The sequence below is a fragment of the Cryptomeria japonica genome, chromosome 4 (assembly GCF_030272615.1).
Source record: "Cryptomeria japonica chromosome 4, Sugi_1.0, whole genome shotgun sequence".
NCBI lineage: Eukaryota > Viridiplantae > Streptophyta > Pinopsida > Cupressales > Cupressaceae > Cryptomeria > Cryptomeria japonica.
The window spans coordinates 146,891,574-146,913,947 of NC_081408.1; the positions used below are offsets into that span (position 1 = coordinate 146,891,574).

Consider the following 22,374-nt stretch of genomic DNA (forward strand, 5'->3'; position numbering starts at 1 on the left):
TTAACTGCATTTAATTCTTGAGGGGCTATCTATGTCCATCAATTATGAAAAACAAAAAAATCTTGAATTGTGCTCGAAATTTTCATTGATTTACAAATGCATGAAGATAAGTCCACTCACTATAAAAAAAAATTGATCTTATATTCTCAAGTCTCCAACTTTAGTCACTATAATTTCTTAGAACAAATCTCCCACATTGACAAATAAAGACTCTGTAATTTCTTAGAAAAAATCTCCCACTTTGACAAATGCTAGGAGGGCTCCAGCATCTGCAATAATTTGCTCAATTCTTCCTATGATTCCTATACAAGTTAAAAATGCATGGAAACTTAAATATCCTTGATGTCTAAATTATTATTGTTTTAAAGGATCGTTTATAACAAAAAGTTATAGTTCACTACTCAACAGACGCACAGTGTTAGAATCATGTGTCATAATAATACCCAGTTCATCACTCTTGTATAATTCCACCAATCTTTGGACCTCTTTCATAACTTCCTCAGATGTGCAGCTAGTTATTTTACTTGTAAAGAACATGTTAGTAGAACCATTGCCGAAGATACATGTTTGCATGTTATCTTCTTTTTGCTATTGCCCGTGGCCTATACTATTTTGAATGCATATGTATCTGGTTGCTTATGAATTTATGGTTTTGGACAGTACTATTTATGGCTTTTATGTTTGTACAGAAGCTGAAAAGAGAACAAAGAGAACAAATGACTGATGTGCAGTGAAGCTTTTTCCTACTATAATCTTTCCCATTTTGGGGGAAAGTTGGGCCAAAGTAAATATAAATTAAAGCTCACAAACAAGCTTCTATGCTACAATAAAACCTCTCTGCTGTAAGTCTACAAATTTAAATGCTATCATAATAACCAAAAAAAAATCCATATTCCCAAATATTAGCCACAAACATAAAAAATTTTAAAGCCTTTGATAAGTATTCGAACCTGCTGCTTGAACAAATCTACGCAAAGTTATTTAATAAACTAGTATCTAGAATAACATTTTGAGTGAAAGATGCAATGTAGTCAAGTTATTCTTGAAATAAGAGTCTTGCATACAGCCCCCTCTATGGTCATCTACGTTTTTCTGTGCACAATCCGTGTTCAGAGGGGCAACATTTTCGGTTACTACTAAATCGAAAGAAGATTTTGTTTTCATTTTACACACAATTTGTGTTCAGACTTGCTTGCTGATTTTTACAAATTTCTTCCAATAATATGTGGCTGGATTGAGTAGTGAAAAAGATTCTTTCAAAATTTCAAACTGTGTATTTTATAATGTTATACAAGATCATCTCTTTTTCGTATGTCTGACTCGAGCTGCAACGCAGCTCTTGTTCAGTTAAGAAAAGGATAACAACATACTCATATATATAGAAAATTGAATCTAGTAATTAGTCTATCAAAAATTGGAGCTATGCCCGTATGTGAATTCCATCCATGTTGTCTTGATTTCAAAGAATGAGATTCAATTAATAAGAACTTACCCTATGCAAACAGGTACATATATTCTAGAATGCATATAAATCTTAGAAAATGTGGAATACAAGATACTCCCCACAGTCACTTACTCTAAGAAAATCACTGCATTGTCTTACATTATTAATAACAGAAGTCTATAGACTATAGCAGAAGTCTTCAAAGTGAGAACCACCATGGAAACCAGTTGATTACGAAATGCAGAGAACCTCCATCGCTACAATTTTAGCATTTAATGGATCACTGCTCTGATATTATGTTAGTAAATATTTATTCGAACAAGATACGATTGCGAAAACAGGGACAAGTATTACTATTGATCAAAGAAAATGATTTATAGACAAGTATTATTTGTTGACATGTACACCAAACTATAAGTTCTGACCCTATAATCTTTCATACAAATTCTGTACTACATGATTGTTATAACAAGCACTCAACAAACACACTAACGCCAAAGCGAACTTTCTTAAATTAGATCAAAACAAGGATCAAAACTCCTGGCTTTATCTTTGGTCGGTGCTCTCTTTTAACCAATGCATATCATTTCTAACATAAATTACCATGAAAAGGGACTCGCCAGCTCACAAATTCATTGTTTATTCTTTTGGGTAGCGAGGTTTTTTTAATATTTGATAGATAAAATAAAATCTTTTTTGTCCACATGACATTCACCACCGTCTATGTTGATTCCAGTGCCAACTCATGGCCTCCCAAGTCTATAAAAAGAAAGAAGCAAATGGATTGAATCATCCATTGCAATTTTTGTTTTCTTGAAAGTAAAGATGACTAAGGCCATGGTGATTCTCATTTGTGCTATTGTGGTGATGAGTATGTATACTGTGCAGGTGGGAGGTGTCCCAAGTACTTGTAGCAATGAATTTCAAGCCCTGAGTAGGGTGAACCATTGTATTTCGAATGGAGGTATGACGAAGCACCCCAATTGGCGTTGTTGCGGGGGCATAAGGAAAATGAAGTTAGGCTGCTTTTGCGATATTATGATCTCTTCACGTTCTCGTGATCTTATTGATCGCTATGTTCATCACTGCCATATGCATGTCCCTCATCGCTTCACATGTGAACTTTGAACAATATTTTTAGTACTTATCCTTTGCCAACGTACCTTTTATTTAATTATGTATTCTCCTGTATTGGAGATTTTGACCTATTTTAATTATGTATTGTTCCTCTTCTATTAAATAATATTTACTGTGATGTTAGGTTGTCATATGGACTAAATTGAAATCCTGCCATCTTATTCTTCTTACTACTTAGGCTGTCTAGACAATGTTAGACAATGATTTGTTTTGGAAAGTAATTAATTAATTTTGATATTTGTGATGTTTTATTTATAGAAAATGATAAAAAATTTAATTAGGATTTTCTATTCAAAGATAATTTATTTTCTTAAATGACAAGGGTTATTTTTTATGTAAATCAGGATTCAATCTAAGATAGATCATTAAATTAATCTAGGATTTAACATATCATTTCTCAAACTTCACAAAGGGAAAAAAAACATTAAGGGAAAGAATGATTGACAATAAATCTAAGAGTGCTGGAGAAAAATTATGAGGAACAGGATAGGAAGGTGAAACAATTATGCAATTCTTTCAATATCCTTTGCACTATCATGGATGGGCTAATGAATAATATTGTCCTAGGCATGGTTTATGGTCAAGGCCGACTGAAGAAAATCAAGAAGAAAAAGGCCAAGAAGGGTGAATGGGAGATGACTGAGGAGGAGGAAGAAGATCAACAGGAGATTCGGATGTAGAATTTAGGAAAACTTGAGGAGGATTGGAACCTACTCAAGAAGGAGTAATGGTCTATTTGCTTCCTCTATTTTTCCTTTTTGTTATAACTTACAACTGGTGGCTTTTTGAGGCCTGCATGCCTACTTTGAAAAACTTAATGTTTATTAAGAATGCTAAGACTGGTTTATTAAAGGATGATAAGGATAATGCTAGTAAGAGAATTAGTAGTTTGGTTTATGACAACTGCAACTATGATACTTCTATAATTAGTAATAGGAATGAAACTAGTATTCATAGAAAATGGTTTCAAGGGCATGAATTTTTTTGATAATTTTTTATTAGAACCGGTTTACTACTCCTAGTTGTCCTACAATTGGTGTATGGTTATAGATATAATATTGTTTCTCTCTTTTCGGTCAGGGATGTCTCCCTGCTAATCTAATAAAAAAAAAAAAATCTAAGTTTCAATGATTTACACTTGCATACCTTGATGACACATTGAAAGAAGAGAACACATATATACTTGACAAAAATTAACTAACAAATAGATATCTTTAAAGGACATACACTAGACAATAAAATTCCAAATCTATGGCAACATACTAATGCAATGATTTGATATTCCAAATGCACTAATAAATTTATAATATGCTTTATAGAGAATTACATTGACAACATAACATTCATAACAAAATGGTATGCAAAATATACACAAATAATATTAATGATGACAAAAAGAAATCAAGAAAATAACTTATAAATTGACTAGCAATCTTAGTTCCACAAGTCTATCTGATTTCCAATCAATAAAACTAATAAGTCTCCAGCCTTTAGTCTAAAACCTTTGAGACCATTACAAATAAACTTCTGTTTTGGATTCAAAATACATGATAGTTTCATAAATATAAAATAAAGTTAGCTTGAAAAAAAGGAATATTTTAGATCCTTCAAATCAGAATGTTGACTTTGTCAACAAAAGCTAATCATCTTTGGAATGCTCTTGTATCTACTAAAACTTTTAATAACTACAAAAAGGTATTTCGGTGATAGAATAATATTAAATAACTTGTGTAAACAAAAACCTTGACTATATCACTCAAACAATTCCCAATTATTTTCCAATCCCCATCTCTTCATCAACCCTGCATCTAAATTCATTGAACATTGCAAATACTGCACTCATTTCTTCCCTTGTAACTTTTGAGAGAGTAGCAAATTTTTACTTTTTGCATTATACTTGCAATTTAGGTTGTCTTTTCTCATGTCTCTACCTTTTGTCTCTTTTTCATAATGAAAAATTATATTTTTTATTCTCCTTGCATCCTTTATTATCTCCTTGTTCACTTGAATAGGGATCAAACATTTTCTTAATTAAATAATCTCTAAACTTTTAAATTTATTGTTCACATTTTCCTAATTTGCACTTTTTTATTAAATTAACTATAAGCTTACCAATGATTGTAACATGACAACCTTTTAGTTTGTAAGTGGTTAAGGAAATATCATCCATTCCTTTATGAATTCATCCAATCTTGCTTTTTCCCATCCCAATTTCCTATCCAACCTATCAACTTCTATATCTCTTTCTCAATTTTTCTCAAGCAAAGTTCATAGGACTTATGAAATGCTTTTTTTATTTATTTGAGAAGTAACTAAATATTTTTCTATTACTTGTTGGATAACTTTTTTTCCTTTTTTAAATGTATCTTCAATATAATATTCTAATATACAAGTTTCATCCTTGATGATGTTTATTTCCTAAACATCTTCTTTTGGCGTTATTATAGGTTGAATTATAAATTCCATCAAATGTTGTTGTTTATGTTGCACCATTTCTTTATTCAACTCTCCTAACTATTCTACATCTGCTTTGAGTTATTTGATCTTCACATTATCCTTCATCGTTCTAGAAAAATCAACCTCAATATTTTCCATCAAATAATCGATTTCTTGGACTCTTGATGTTTATTTGAGGTGTACTATAGTAATTTTGTAATCACTAGTTGTAATGCTATACTTATCCTTATCACCTATGGTGGTAGAAATATACAATTATTTTTCTCTGATTGTGTTCTCTTTTCTCACATACTTTATCTTTAGTCTACCTCTTTACTTAGGAAATTCAATATTTTACATCATGATCTTAAAGTCAATAAGAACTGGGAAAGAAAGAAAGTAAAGTGCAAAAATACACAATAAATAACAATTCAACCATAACATCAATATTTTTACGTGAAAACCCAAATTGGGAAAAATACAATGGGATTTGAACCTACAATATTATAAAAGGGGAATGCACATGCAATCAGGCATATTGCCTAGAGCTCACTGCTCAAGTACAAAGGGATACAACCCATAGGAAGGCTCATTGTCTTACAATTGTTTACAAATACATTACAACAAGTAGTGAACTAGAAAACAACATTTGACTATGCCAAAAATCAGTTCCAGTAAAGTGCAAAATTATCAGCTACAACATTAATTAAAATTTCCCAAAAATCTTTTTTATTGACTCTAGTAAACAATGACTTTCCCAAAAAATTCCAAGAAAACTTGCCACTTTCAAATTTAAAATTTTAGCTAATACCTTTTGAAGGCTAGGCTGAGTGTTGAGAAAGAAAAATTCTAATTTACTCTAGATGATTTTTTGTCCTGAAGCTTTACGGTATCTATTTACAAGGATTTCATATTATTTTCTTCACCCCTACTAGATTCTCTAAACAATATTCTATCATCAGCAAATTATTGATGTACCACAGGATCCATACCTGCTGCCACATTTATCCCATGCCATTTTTAAGAACACTTCAACTTGTTAATGAATCTCCCTAAATTTTCCACCGTGCTAATAAAATGAAAGGGAAAATTGGATCAGTTTGTTTGATGCCACTCTTTGTGCTAAAGAAGCCACAATTGATCTTCCCAGGGTAAATGCACTCTATTCTTTTGAAACAATTGAACTCAACATTACCTTCATTCTCTTTGCAATGATTTTAAAAATTATCTTATGAGTTGTGTTACAAGAGGAAATCAATCTCAATTAATTCATGGATTGGACTTGTCTCTTTCTTGGAATTATTGCTAAGTAAATATGATTCAAATCTTCTAGTATACTTTTCTTCTTTATTGATTCTCCCACCACCTTGAATGTATCATCACCTACTACTTCCCAAAAATGTTTAAAAAATCTGGCTGGAAATCCATCTGGTCTTAGAGCCTTGTGTGGACTTATTTGAAAAAGAGCCTCTATGATTTATTCCTTGGTAATGATTTTCTAAAGCTCTTTGTTTTTGTTCTATGGTATGATAGAAGGACTAGTACCTTGAAAATCCTCTCTATCCTCACTATTAATTTTTTCTTCTCTATTTAAGCTCGATTCAAATATGTAACTTCTTCTTTATTGATATCTTCCAACAATTTATTTTCTATCCCATCTTATATTTTGATTTTTGTATATCTACTTCTTTTTTTATTGCCTATTATCAATTTATAAAAAAATTTGGTATTTCTATCCCCTTCTTTAAGCCAAATTTCCCAAGATTTTTGTCTCCAATAGCACTCTTCCCATTCCAATAATTTATTTAGCATTATTTTTAATGTCTTCTCTCTTTCATATTCCTCTATTCCCATTCTTTTCTCAATTATGATCTCCTGAAGGTTTGTGAACTCTTTTTCTACTCCCTATTTTTCTTGAAATATATTTTTGGAGTGGTCTTTGTTCCACTCTTTCAACTTAGTTTTCATGTACTTTAGTTTTTTAGTAAGTTGATATATGTAGGATTGGTCTCGAGACGTAATCTCCTTCCACCATATCTCAACAAATTTCTTCAACCTTGACACTCTTAACCACATATTTTAAAATTTAAAGGGATTTCTTGGTCTATGATCATCGTGTTTAATAATAAATTGAATGGGGAAGTGATCTAATCAGGTGAATGAACGTATTAAGACTTCACAGTATTGCATTTGATTGTCCAAATTATCACAAATTAAAAATCTAAGTAATCTTTTTCCAATATTAGTGAATCCCTTCCTACAATTTGTCCATGTAAAAGTTCCATTCCTTGCTTGCAAATCCTTGAGGTGATTGTTGACTATCAATATTTGGAAATCTGATAGCATCATTGTTATTCTCCTTAGACCCACCATTTTTTCCTAGTTATTTAAGATTGCATTAAAGTCTTTTACTATCATTCATTTTTCACCAATGAATCCTTGAATTTTCTCTATTAAATACAGTCATAATTCTCTTTTATGTATAGTTGGGGTTTTTCCATATACATTAAAGAGATAAAAAAAATTCATTTCTTTGAAGCATTCTACATTTCAATAGAATCCATCATTGGTTGTCCTCTACCATACTTCATTCTACTTTGAGTGGGTTCTAAATAATTCCTAGCAACCCAAAACAACCATCAAAATCTAAAAAATGTCCTTTCCATTGTTTCCAGTTATTTAGATGCTTATTACTTTTGTCTGTTTTTAGTTTTGTTTCTTGTAATAAATATATGTCCACTTTTGCTTGATCATTTTGTCACTTGATCAAGTGCCATTTTCTAGGGGCATTAATGCCCCTAACATTCCATGTTATGACTTTCACTGGGTTTGGGGAAGGATGAGCTCCTTCCCTGAGCTTAATTTCATTTTCGCGAAGTCTCTTTCTGCTAGAGATTCTATTATCATTTTTTATTTATTTGAATTTTCTCCTCTTTTCCTTTTTTCCTTGATTCTAGGTGCCTTAATTTTAGATTTAATTTGTTCCAAGATTGTTTCTTCTAGTATCATAGCTTCATAAATTATAAACCTCCCAAATCTTCCACTACATCTTTCAATGTTGCTTCCTCTTCAATTGGTTCAATCGAATTCTTCCTGGCTACCTTCCTTCTCTCTTTCTTTAGAGTATCTTTGTTTAACACAAGGTATGTGCATTTTTTATCTACACATTTAATGCTCCTTTTTCTTCTTTCCAATTCACCTTCTTTCAAAAAAAATGCTCTCTTCCAAAGAAGGAGCCCAACATGAGGAGTAAAAGACATTGCAACCAAAACCTTAGAAGGGGATTGGTTTTCAAACCATATTCATTATGAAAGACCTTGTTCAGATCTAGGGTACTTTTGTTTTTAAAATCATTTGGCATGCTTGGGAAGCTATCAAACCTTGGCTTCGATGGGTGGGTGATGGTTTTCATGATGAGATCTCCATGAATCAACACAACCTCTCGTGGTCACCTCTTTTTCAGGTGCAAAGGTTACCACTAGCCAAAATCCAGAGTGTTAGTACTCTACATTTTCACAAACATGACATTACAACACCTAAGAATTTGTTTTCTTGAGCTTCTATGAGCCTTTGGTCATGGGATGACCTTCAAGTCTAGTTTCATCTATCTCGACCAGATCAACAAACTTATCAGCTTCTCATCTTGGCCTTACCCTTACATTTGTTACATAAGCTTGGCATTCAGTTTGTCAGACCTTGGTGGAAGGATTGGAAATGGTATCCTTGGACTCCTTTCACCAGCTACGAACCCAAAATGGGTTATCTCTAGCTGGTTGTCCATTTGCCTATGGTTCATATCCTCAATCAATGGTGGCACTTGCTGATGAGCTTAAAATATGCTCATAATTTGGATGTTTTGATAAAACTTTTAAATGCCTTTACTTTTGTTATTTCATGGATGTTCAGACTTTGTGAAACCTTTTTGGGATATCCTGTAGCAAGAGACTTTTATATTCCTGTAGCTCTTTGTGATTGACTTGATTGCATTTATTGCCCCGTTGACTCCCTAAAATGACTGGTATATCATATACAGTTTTTGAATGATGAAGTAAATGTAAAATGTGTGACTAATGAATGGATATCGTGTATGTACCATACGCCTTTTTTGTTGCCTCTTTGACTGAAATCATGGGAAAGAATTTTAATGACAAAGAGTGGAGTGCTAGATTCTCTCTGGATCGGGTTGAACGCATAAAATCATTTATGAAGTTTGTTCCTTGATTCGAGGATATGTTTTACTTCCACATCTTTCTTTGATGGAGTTAGTTAGTTAGTTGCTCCCCTGTTTTTAAATAAAGCTTCTCCTCCTGTGCAAGAGAGGGGCAAGAGAAGGATAGAATAAGAATAGTAGATGTCATGTAAGAATCGAGATGATAATGAAAAACAAAATCTGTTTAACCAGAAGCAGAGTTTGTTGTTAGTTTGAATATCAACAAAACAATGTATATCATTTTGTTTTTATGAATAAAGTTCAATGAAGTTCTGAGTTTCGTATCTGCGTAATCAGGGGATGCTTGCTAAGGGGGCCCACTTAGTAGGTATGTGTAGCTAGTTAGTTAGTTGTTCTTTCCCGTTAAGCTTCAGTTTGCTTTCATCTTTAAAGTTTTTATACAAACTTAGCTTTACATTGCTCCTGCAGCACAAGGAATCCATCACTGTGTCTGTTCCTGCAGCATAAGGCCAGTTCATAGTTTGCGTTTCAGTTGTAGTTATTATGGTTTCTGTCGTAATCAAATCATAGTTGAGTTAAAAAGCTTTGCATTACCTTCCTGTAGCGTAGGTAGGATTTCTTTTCAGTATGTATTTCCACTAGGATTTGACCAAAATAAGTTCCTAGTGCATATATTTTGCTGCGCCATTTAAAGTATACATCGCCTGGTTTGACAAGTAAATGAACATCTACAGAGAGAGATATTGGTCACTTGTTGGAATGCCCAATTCTCAGGAAAGATTTTACTGTGATTTTCATATCCTTTTGTGGGCGCGACCATCATTTTTGGCGCCGTTGCCGGGGATGGCGTCTAGCTAGGAGTTTATCAGAAGTCATTTTTGGCATTAGTTTAGCTTGTTAGTAAAATTTCCTAGATTTTTCAAGCCACTATTCATTATATTGCATACATAGAAGAAGAAGAGACGCACTGGGAAGGTTCATCCCTGAAAATCTGTTTATTGAACTACCATTTGACCCAGCTGACAATGAACCTGAGGAAAATCCATTCGCTCTGTTATTCCAGCAATCAAACATGGCAAATAATCAACCCAATAATCCGCCTCCTGCATTTGAGTTTCCTATTGTTCCCCAGGGAGATACTGACAATCTTAAAAACATTCCCTCTTCTTTGCTTCCAAAGTTTTATGGCCTTGTCACAGAGGACCCAGAAACCTTTCTGTTTGAATTTGATGTCCTCTGTCGTAGTTATGACTACAACACAGACGCTCATAAATTGAAGTTATTCCCTTCCACCTTGAAGGAAGGAGCTCTTAGATGGTTCATGAGTCTGGGAAGAGGTGTAGTTGATAGTTGGGAGGTCATGCAGACAAAATTCTTTGAAAAGTATAAGGAATATTGTAAGAGTGCTAGCAAGGGTGATGATATATTCTAAATTCAGCAGAAGGAGGATGAAAGTCTGGAAGATTACATTTTCAGATTCTTGTTTGCACTACAAAGGAACTCAAACCATAGTCTCAACGAGGACTCTCAGAAACTGCTGTTTCTAAAGGGAATCAGTGATGCTTGTATAGATGCCCTGGACCTGATAGGAGGAGGTGATATAACCCAGGTGCCTTGGGATGATATAAAGAAAATATGTCTTAACTACTCTCGAGCAATAGTTAAGAAAGGTAGAGGTCATCATGCTACAATAGGGAAGTCTTCTTCTGGCAGAGTTTACCGAATAGAGATAACAAATTTGCTATCTGACTTCAAGCAGGACATCATTAATAATATGGCTACACAACTAGACACTATACAAGCTCGAAAGAAACATGAGGAGGCTGACGCAGTTTTGGCCGAGTTTTGTCCATACTGCAGACAAAAGAAGCGTGGCTGCAGATGCAAGATGGTGGCTAATTTGGAAGCTAAACAACTACCTACTGACTTTAAGCCAGTAGAAGGAGATGATGATCACGTATTCTTTGTTGCAGAAAGGAGACCATCGGCCCAAAGACAAGGTATGCCTCAAGACCCTTTAACTTTTGGTAATTCTTATTCTGGATATAATAATCAATGGCAACATGCATATGGACCACCACCATCCTGGAACCCACCTCAACCAAATTGGCCTAATTATCAGAACCAGCAATGGCAACCCCCTCAAGGAGGATGGCAGCAGCCACAGGGGCAATGGACCCCACCTTCAGGAAATTGGCAGCAAAATTCTCAATGGCGAGGCCCTCAACAATGGCAAAACCAATCCTCTGGATTCTTGCAGCTTCCACAACCACAACCACAAGCCCTTATGCCACCTCCTGTAGTAACTGCCACAAATCCTGGACCTCCGAAAAAAATGCCTATGCCTACCCAGCTAATGCCCAATCCCAATAATAAACCTCAGTAGCCTGCGCATCTTGCCGAAGCCAACCAATATCAAGCTTATGCCTTAAACATTAATGACATCCATTTGAGGTCTGGAACTACTTTACCTACTCTAAAACCGCCTCGGATTACTGAAATATCAGATCCTCCCCATGAAGAACCTACTACACCTATTGTTCCTACTGAGCACATGCCAATAACAGATACCGTTCCTAAGGAGCCTATTCTACAAAATCAAGATAACCCACCTTTTCCTCAGAGGTTGCAAAGTACTACATATAAACCCATGGAACAACCCACTTTTGACATTATGGATCAGCTAAAATATGTGCAGATTCAAATTCCTTTATTTCATGCTATTAAAGATATTCCTATTTTTGAAAAAGCTATTAAAGAAGCCTGTTTAAAGAAGCCTGGACAAAAGAAAAAGGACCCTCAAACAATTCATGTCTTAGGAAAATTAGCTGATATAATGTTGGGAAATGTAGTTATTCCAAAGTATATTGACCCTGGAAGTCCTGTAGTGCAGATAAATGTAAATGGCCAAGTTGTAAAAAATGTTTTGATTGATTTAGGTGCTGCCATTAATGTCATGACAAAGCATACTGTAGACTCCCTGAACATTTCAAACATTAGGTCTACACCCACAGTCCTGCAGCTTGCAGACAGTTCCACAGTTAAACCTGATGGGATTGTAGAAGATGTAATTGTCATTCTTGAATCTTGGGAGTATCCTGCTGATTTCACAATATTACCAGTTAAGGCAACTTTAGGAGGGTGTCCAGTTATTCTTGGTAGACCATGGTTAGCAACTGCCGATGCTTTTATAGGATGCCGTTCTGGAGATATGACCATTTCTGATGTGCAGTCCACAAAGAAATTGGCTCTGTATCCTCCTGCTAGACCTCGGCCAGATTTGTCCCAACCTGTTTGGCCAGATGTGGGGGAGGAAATTGAAGAAACCAATTCCTTGGCTCAATTAATGATGATTCAAAATGACCCATTCTCACAACTTCAGAGTGAAGATGCCTTATTGTTTCAAATTCTACAAAACAACTTTGATAAAGGTGGTTCATCTGATCCAAATGATACTCATTTACAATATTTCCTGCAGCAACCAGATTCTGAAAATTCACTGCCTAAACTTCCAGTGATTTTTCATAATTTGCTTCCACAAGAGATACAAACATTACCTGTAGACTCTATGAGTGATCTCACGGAGCAGATAGAATTGTCTCAAGGTCATTGGTTGAATATCAATAATAAGCTATCACAGTCTCAACAGGATGATCTATTAAAAATGCTACAAGAACAACATAAAGCTTTTGCATGGGAATATGGGGACATGCAAGGAATAGATCCTCGAGTTTGTACTCATAGGATATATATCAAAGAAGATTGTTCACCAATTAGACAACCTCAAAGAAGAGTAAATCCAGCACTTAGGGAAATAGTTAAAAGTGAGCTTCAAAAATTACTTGATGCTCACTTTATTTATCCAATCTCTGACAGTCAATGGCTTTCTCCCTTAGTCGTTGTTCCCAAGAAAGGTGGAAAATGGAGAGTATGTGTAGATTATAGAGAATTGAACAGTGCTACTAAAAAAGATCACTTTCCACTACCTTTTGTAGATCAAGTACTAGACTTACTGTCTGGCAAAAAATATTTTTCCTTTTTGGATGGTTACAGTGGATACAATCAGATAAAAATAGCCCCTGAAGATCAAGATAAGAACACTTTTACCTATCCATGGGGAACATTTGCTTATTCGGTCTTGCCTTTTGGCTTATGCAATGCGCCAACAACATTTCAAAGAGCAGTAATTAGTATGTTTGCTGATATATCTCATGAATGTATGGAGATTTACATGGATGATTTCACTGCCTATGGAGTCACATTTGAAGAAGCACTACTAAATTTAGAAAAAGTATTGAAAAGATGTAGAGAGCAAAATTTGTCTCTAAACAATGAGAAGTGTTTTCTAATGATGGAAAAAGGTATTGTCCTAGGTCATCATGTTTCAAAAAATGGAATTCAGGTTGACCCTGCTAAAATTGAAGTAATTCAGAATTTACAAACTCCTGCAAAACAGAAAGATGTCAGAAGTTTTCTTGGTCATGCAGGGTATTATAGAAGATTTATAAAAGACTTCAGTAAAATTGTCAGTCCACTTTATGCTTTGTTAACAAAGGATTCCCAATTTGAGTGGACAGAAGCCTGTGAAAAATCCTTCCTACAATTAAAGGACTTGCTTACTAAAGCCCCTGTTCTTCAAGGTCCAAAATGGAATTTGCCTTTTCACATACATGCTGATGCTTCTGACTTTGGCATAGGAGCAGTTCTGAATCAAAAAGAAAATTCAGTTGAACATGCTATTTACTTTATCAGCAAGAACCTTCAAGGTCCTGAGCTCAACTATACTGTCACAAAAAAGGAGTTGCTTGCAGTAGTATATGCTTTGAATAAATTTAGACATTATATCATAGGTTATCAGATATTCATCCATACTAAACATGCAGCAATCAAATATCTGATGAACAAACCTGCCATTTCTGGTAGGTTGGCATGTTGGCTCCTGTTGTTACAAGAATTTGACATTTCCATAATTGACAAACCAGGGAGAGCTAATGTTGTAGCTGACTTTTTATCAAGACTCCAATCAGCTACACCTATTGAACATGAGATCATTGATGATAGGTTCCCAGATGAACACTTGTTTTCCATCGCTGCACATACACCCTGGTATGCAGACATTGCCAATTATCTAGCAGCAAACAGAATATCAGACTACTTTTCTCCAAAAGAAAAGAAATTGTTAATAGAGAAAAGTTTTAACTTTTCTGGATTGCAAATAGTTTGTTTTATACTGGAGCTGATCAGTTAATGTGAAGATGTGTAAGAGAAGACGAAACTTATGACATATTGCATGCTTGCCATGATGAACCATGTGGAGGACATTTTGCAGCAAAAAGAACATCAATGAAAGTTCTTACAACAGGGTACTACTGGCCAACATTACATAAGGATGTTGTGGCCTATACAAGAAAATGTGACAAATGCCAGTGTATGGGAAGACCAACTAAGTCCGATGAAATGCCACTACATCCACAGATAATAGTCACCCCTTTTGATAAATGGGGGATGGATTTTGTAGGACCAATTGATCCACCATCAAATGGAAAGTCATACATTCTAGTTTGCACGGACTATGTAACAAAATGGGTTGAGGTAACAGCTATGGCTCATGCTTGAGATAACAAAGTTGCTGAGTTTCTGTATGAACAAATTTTCACAAGATTTGGGGTTCCCAGAGAGCTTGTAACCGATCAAGGAGCTCAGTTTACATCTAATCTGATCACAACACTAATGAATGAATATAAAATCAAACATAGGAAGTCCGACCCTTATCACCCTCAAGCCAATGGTCAGGCAGAGGTAACAAATAGAGAAATTGAGGCGATCCTCACAAAGACAGTACAGATACATAGAAAAGATTGGAGCAATAGACTTCCTAAAGCAGTTTGGGCTTATAGAACTACATGGAAAACAACAACTGGGTTTACACCTTTTGAGCTGCTTTATGGGAAAACAACCATGTTACCCATAGAATTTGAACACAAAACTTTGAGGACAGCTCTTGAACTCAATATAGACATATCTGAAGCACAGAAGGACCGTCTCCTGCAGCTAAATGCTTTGGACGAAATGAGAAAAGCCTCCCTATAGCATACAGAAGCAATCCAACAGCAAAGGAAAAAATGGCATGATCAGCACATCAAAACCAGGAAATTTTCTACTGGAGATTGGGCTCTGTTATATGATTCCAGATATCAAGAAAACCAAGGTAAGCTCACAACACGTTGGCTTGGCCCCTATAAAGTTGAAAATGTGTTCGACAATGGAGCTGTACAGCTGGTAACAATAGACCCAGTCCGCTTCAAATTGCTAGTGAATGGCCACCGACTCCGGTTATACCACAAACCAGTCTCCAAGGAAGAATTCATGTAGCAGTTCGTTCAGGTTCCTCCCGCTACTCTTCCTGCAGTCGAAGGCTTTTGCCTTTCTCCTGCAGCGTCACCGTAATTTTCAAAAAGCATGCCCATAATAAAGGTTTTCTTTTTACAAAAGGAAACCCCTTTTCTCCATTCTCATTTATCGCCCCCATTTCACTTCTTTCACTTCCATCCATTCATTTCATTTGTTCATTTCATCCACCCATTTCACCCATCCACGTCATCCATCCGCATCAAACTTAATTAAGATATCTTTCCCACTTGTCAATCCATGCAGATGTCGTCATATTTCTTCACACGTACGTGCAATTATCAAAGGTACGCCATATCTTTTCTTATCGCATATTTGATTTATTTCATTCTATTCATTTTCTAATATGCATGTACCGGTCATTATTGCCTGAACTTCTGCCTGTTCTTTGCTACATGTGAGGACACATGTCATATTTTAAGTAGGGGCGGGGTAATCCATCTTTTAAAACCTGTCTTTTTGCCGCTGCCATAACTGCAAAATAATCTTCTTTAATACTTTTCTGGTACTTTCCAACTATGATCGCATGTCTTTCTTTATTGCATAATCATGATTAAGACTGCTTGTTCAAAAAAGTTCATTTTTGGAAAAGAAAGAAAGTAATGTGACGACACGAAAAAGAAAAAAACCAGAACAGAAGGGAAGCAGTGAATTTGAATCTTCAGCAAGGAATTGAGTTCAGCTGAAGGAAAACTACAAACATGGGTGGTCAGTTGGTGTGACATGAGCCTACAGCTCATGAAACATTATTGCAAAATCCGCAAACAGTCCACGCATTCAGCCTCTATGGATGGTTAAATTAAATTTTGAGCTTAAATGATTTCAATGAGGAGGCTGCTGCAGAATTTCTGAGAACCCTTTCTGAAGGGGAAGCCACCGTATGGGGTCTAACGGTTGTTACAACTGAAAACAGAATTGCAGAAGTAACTGGGCTTCCAGCTGTTGGAGAAAACTTTTCTTCAGATGCTGCAGCAGCAAGGGTTGAGTTTTCAATGCCTACTGATGGACCTCTGGAAGTCTCCAAGCAGGGATGCAAGCGTGTATCATTGCCTCCTCCTTATTCAGAGTATGCTATTTACATAATCAGGTATTTGACCTGTGAGGGCCATTTTTCCTATCTGCATTCTCATCATTTCAAATTATTGAGCCATATGAGGCATGGGTTAGTTATAAATGTTTCGAATTTCTTGTTAAAATTTTTAGAACACAATGCCCACGGAACTCAACAAGAGAAAGATAATTCTGTCACTCATCATGGCCTCATTAAATTACTGATTGAACACTCTTTAAGGGATGTCTCATCTCTCTCTTGGCAACAATTTGTTGCCCAAAAAAGTTTTCAAATTCCACAACCTCCTAGGGTACTTACCCCACGGCCTCAAAAAAAGAAGAAAGAAAGTCCATCTACCAGTAAAACAGGGCAAGGGTCATCTACTCCTGTAGCACCTGGTCCTGCAGCTTTCGTACCCGAATCCTCTGCTAGGATTCAAACTAGGTCTGCCACTAGGAGTGAGAAGGGAAAAACAAAGGCAGAAGGGTCCCCAGAATTTGACCCTCGTTCTCGGAAAAGGCAATGCCCTTCTCCTGCAGCACCTTCCCCTGCAGCTGTTTCTCCTACAGCAACGCCTGTTGCTATTTCTAGTTCGTCATCATCCTTTGGTAGGGCAAAGCCCTCTAAGCAAACAAAGAAGAGGAAAACTACCGGAACACCTCCTGCAGTCGCATCAGCGCCAAGAAGGGTTTCCGCAAGGAAACAATCTAAGACCTCCCCTGCTTCACCACAACCAGAGGTGATTGTAATTTCAGAAGAATCTGTTGAGTCCGAATTTAATGTTTCTCAGAATGTGTCCGAAAATGCTGCCCAGAGTTCGATCGTTCCTGAAGTGGAACAAGTTGAGACAAAAGAAACAAGGCATAATGAGCAAGGGTTACCAAATCTTGATGATTTGGCTACTGGTGCTATGCAATTTTTGGAGGAAGCACAGACTTCTCCACCATAGGAACAAGAAGAATTTATCTTACAGCAAGAGGAAGAACAAACTGAACAATTGAATGTGCCTAGTGAAGTTGTATCTCATCCTGAAGTTTGCAAAGCCATTGTTGTGTATAAGAAAACATTTTTAATGGAGTTTCAAGAATATGTTAAAGCTAATTGGGAAACAGTTACATTGCAAACCCTGACTTTCCAATACATAGCCCAGACTATCATGCAGCAAAGTCTATGGGAAATAGAAAAGAAGAAATTAAATAAGAAAATTGAAAGTCAGAAGCAAGAAATTGCTGAGTTGAAAGCAAAAACAGATGAAATGTTGAAAGTAACTGGCCAGATTATGGAATGTAGACCCCCACCCAGAGTTTATGCTCTGTGCCTTAAAGAACAGTTTTTATGGTTCCAATTAATGAGAATTTCCAGAAATCAAGATCCTATAATTCATAATGCCAAAGACTTCTATGAAGCATACCAGGCAGCCCCTAACTGGTTAAGGAATTCTCTTTGTGAATTCTATTTGCATGGTTTTTTAATACCATTTGAAACAAAATGGAATCCTCTTCTATATATTAGTGATATTCATTTGAGAGCATTTATGTCATGGGCAGCAAATGAGGCAAATTATGGCAGGCAATGGGAAACATATGAGGAAGTTGAGAAAATAGAGCCTGTTCCATTACGATCTCACAGTTCAAACCCTTATGCAATGTTGAAAGATTGGTTTGCTCTGACATATGGTGTTAATAATGTTTCAGCAAGAGGGAAAATATTTGATATCAGAAAACAGGTATATGATGAATTCCAGGCACAACAATATTCATTTTGGAAATTGGCATTCTCCAGAAGTGAGAAAAGATGGGAAAGGTTAACTGTTGGGTTAAGAAAGTTAGAACCGCATGGTCCCTTAAATTTCACAGCAGCTCTCTAACGAACCAGCAGATATATTCAATTGGGACTTCAAAAAAGATTTGAATTGTGGTTGCCGCTGACATTCAGACCCCCTGTGCTAATGTGGCCACTTTATCCTCACCAGGCTACAAATCTCAACAATGAATTAGAAGACCAAAAGTATGAAAAATGCCGGGATTTCAAAGGATTTTATTACAAGTTTAAAAATCCATTTCAGAGTCATGTAGCAGCCACCAACTTCAGAGAAACCATCAGAAAAGTTAATGCTGGAGGACCAGCATTGGGCTAAGTAGGGGGCAGTGATGAGCTTAAAATATGCTCATAATTTGGATGTTTTGATAAAACTTTTAAATGCCTTTACTTTTGTTATTTCATGGATGTTCAGACTTTGTGAAACCTTTTTGGGATATCCTGTAGCAAGAGACTTTTATATTCCTGGTATATCGTATACAGTTTTTGAATGATGAAGTAAATCTAAAATGTGTGATTAATGAATGGATATCGTGTATGTGCCATACGCCTTTTCTATTGCCTGTTACCTTTTGTTTCGCAGGTTGTTGAAGAATGATCGGGTCAAGCGCAACCAATCTCAGCCTTGCAGTAAAGTCCATTTCTTGCACGACTTCGAGGAAGCTCCGGCAAAGACTCTTTGACTGAAATCATGGGAAAGAATTTTAATGACAAAGAGTGGAGTGCTAGATTCTCTCTGGATCGGGTTGAACACATAAACTCATTTATGAAGTTTGTTCCTTGATTTGAGGATATGTTTTATTTCCACGTCTTTCTTTGATGGAGTTAGTTAGTTAGTTGCTCCCCTGTTTTTAAATAAAGCTTCTCCTCTTGTGCGAGAGAGGGGCAAGAGAAGGATAGAATAAGAATAGTAGATGTCATGTAAGAATCGAGATGATAATGAAAAACAGAATCTGTTTAACCAGAAGCAGAGTTTGTTGTTAGTTTCCATATCAACAAAACAATGTATATCATTCTGTTTTTATGAATAAAGTTCAATGAAGTTCTAAGTTTCGTATCTACGTAATTAGGAGATGCTTGCTAAGGGGGCCCACTTAGTAGGTATCTGTAGCTAGTTAGTTAGTTGTTCTTTCCCGTTAAGCTTCAGTTTGCTTTCATCTTTAAAGTTTTTATACAAACTCAGCTTTACATTGCTCCTGCAGCACAAGGAATCCATCATTGTCTCTATTCCTGCAGCATAAGGCCAGTTCATAGTTTGTGTTTCAGTTGTAGTTATTATGGTTTCTGTCGTAATCAAATCATAGTTGAGTTAAAAAGCTTTGCATTACCTTCCTGTAGCGTAGGTAGGATTTCTTTTCAATATGTATTTCTGCTAGGATTTGACCAAAATAAGTTCCTAGTGCATATATTTTGCTGCGCCATTTAAAGTATACGTCCCCTGGTTTGACAAGTAAATGAACGTCTACAGAAAGAGATATTGGTCACCTGTTGGAATGCCCAATTCCCAGGAAAGATTTTACTGTGATTTTCATATCCTTTTGTGGGCGCGACCATCACTTGCAGTCTTCTCAAACTTCCTAGTGATTTAGGTTTCTTGTTGTCTGGTCCACCACCACCAAACCCAAGATTGCACACTTTTCTCCGTGTGTGCTTTTCCAAGGGTTTCCTTTGGGTTCCAGCCTTAAGCACTTGGGGGTTCCTGATCCTTGGTGCCCTTTTTGTGGCCATCCATAAAATTCTATGCATATTTTTTGGTTTTGTAGAAGAACTCAATAGTACTGGAGCTGGATCCATGATTTCTTTTGGCCTTTTTGGCCTGAGCCCTTTTCTTGGCATATGGTGCTTCTGGGCGATTTGCCTAGAATCCTCTTCAAATTTTCCTAGATATGGTATGCTTTCAGAATGGAGATCCTATTCACTCTTTGGAAGGATAAAATTCACACTCCGATGCATGGTTGTCGTCATGGCTACAATTCCTCTGCCCGCCGCTCTCAGACCCCATGGTCCCAAGCTCCTCACTACTCCTCTGGTGGGAGAGACGATGTATCAAGGTGTCGCTCAACTTCTTGTCCACGTCATGGGTCTGCCTCTACGTGGTCTTCTACTATTCCCATCAGAAAAAATCCTCAATTATCATCATATTTGTTTCAATTTTTATGAGCTCAAATTGGTTATGTTATTTCTACTACTGAAATGTATTCTAAGCAATAGAAAATATATAATAATGAGGACTTCATATAAACCACATTTTACTTGATCCAAGAAAATGCTTCCAACGCACTTTTAATGATTGTATCATATCTGTAAACCTAATTTTCTTGCACATTAGTTTACAAGGATTAGCATTCACTAAAAGTGCTAAAACACCTAAAACATAAGTTTGAAAAATGAAATAGGAAAGAAGATTACAAGAAAATTTTGCATCTTATGTTTTACTCAATAGATTCTTCCCTTGCCCCTTTCCCACAATAGATTTTGATTTGTGTTGTTGTGGTGATGAGTATGTATATTGTACAGGTGCAGGGTGTCTCGAGCACTTATCGCAATGAATATGAAGTCTTGAGTAGGGTGAACCCTTGTATTTCAAATGGAGGTATGACGAAGCACCCTAATTGGCGTTGTTGCAGGGGCATCAGGAAAATGAAGTTAGGCTGCTTTTGTGATATTATGATCTCTTCACGTTCTCGTGATCTTATTGATCGCTATGTTCATCGCTGCCATATGCATGTCCCTCATCCCTTCACATGTGAACTTTGAACAATATTTTTAGTACTTATCTTTTGCCAACATACCACCTTCTTAATTATGTATTCTCTTGTCTTGGAGATTTCAACCTATTTTAATTATGTATTGTTCCTTTTCTATTAAATTATATTTACTGTGATGTTAAGTTGTCATATGGGCAAAATTGAAATCCTGCCATTGTATTCTTCTTACTACTTAGGCTGTCTAGACAATGTTAGACAATGATTTGTTTTGGAAAGTAATTAATTAATTTTAATATTTGTGATCTTTTATTTATAGAAAATGATAAGTTTTTTTATTAGGATTCAATAACAGATTAAGGGGATTCGGAGTAGTAGATATCATTAGATGGTAATTATTTAATTTAAATAAAACTTGGTTAATTAAAATTACAATTTATGTATTTTTTATTTTTTTTGTAGCTTCTAAGACTAAAATATTTCTAGTTAAAAATAACTTATTAATTTTAATATTTTATAAGTTTTATTGAAATGATTATTTTTTGTGCCTAAGGTTTTTGGCATGAAGAGAACTTATAATTGACAATCTTGGTAGCAACTATTTAATTTAGATAATTGTATTGTACGAAAATAATAATCTTTGCAGTTTACAACTATTTTGATAGCTACTTGCCCTAAAATGTATAAGCTAATTCTGACAAATTGATTAATTTACATAATATCTATGTATAAAACTATTTTCCACCAAGTTTTAAGGATGAGGGGAAACATTTTATTTTTTAGCCCATTTTGGAGATGACAAGGGATCACAAAGGGGGTGACTATAAAAAAAATCTAATTTATTTTCTAAACATAGATAAATTTTACATATTCACATGATATTGATAACAATTATAAGGAGTTCATCATTTTGACATAAACTTTATAGAATCCTTAAAACACAACAATAAAATTTACATGAGAGATAAACAAATCAATATTTAATTACTTCTATAATTCATTGTAACTATGCACATTGTATAAAAATAAAGAATAATACTGCATCAAAGTGACCAAAGGCTTCAAGTTTACACTACAAATGTAAATATGAAAAAGTCATAAGAACATAGTGGTAGAAAGTATGAAGCTACCTTTAGTTGACATTTCCCAACATTGCATCAAAATCAATATTGTCTTGGAATCGTTGCCACTATGAGGGGATAGC

General features: G+C 35.5%; 1 protein-coding gene across 1 annotated transcript in view; it reads left to right on the forward strand.

Moving 5' to 3' along the window:
* LOC131874966 (myosin-1-like) overlaps window positions 1–19,063 on the forward strand; it is a 66,836-nt gene extending 47,773 nt beyond the window's left edge. Inside the window, exons 3-6 of the mRNA XM_059218943.1 lie at window positions 16,430–16,576; window positions 17,126–17,335; window positions 17,438–17,488; window positions 19,049–19,063. Of these exons, the coding sequence (XP_059074926.1) occupies window positions 16,430–16,576; window positions 17,126–17,335; window positions 17,438–17,488; window positions 19,049–19,063 (423 nt within the window). The remainder of the gene's footprint in view (window positions 1–16,429; window positions 16,577–17,125; window positions 17,336–17,437; window positions 17,489–19,048) is intronic.
* The last annotated feature ends 3,311 nt before the right edge of the window (window positions 19,064–22,374 follow it).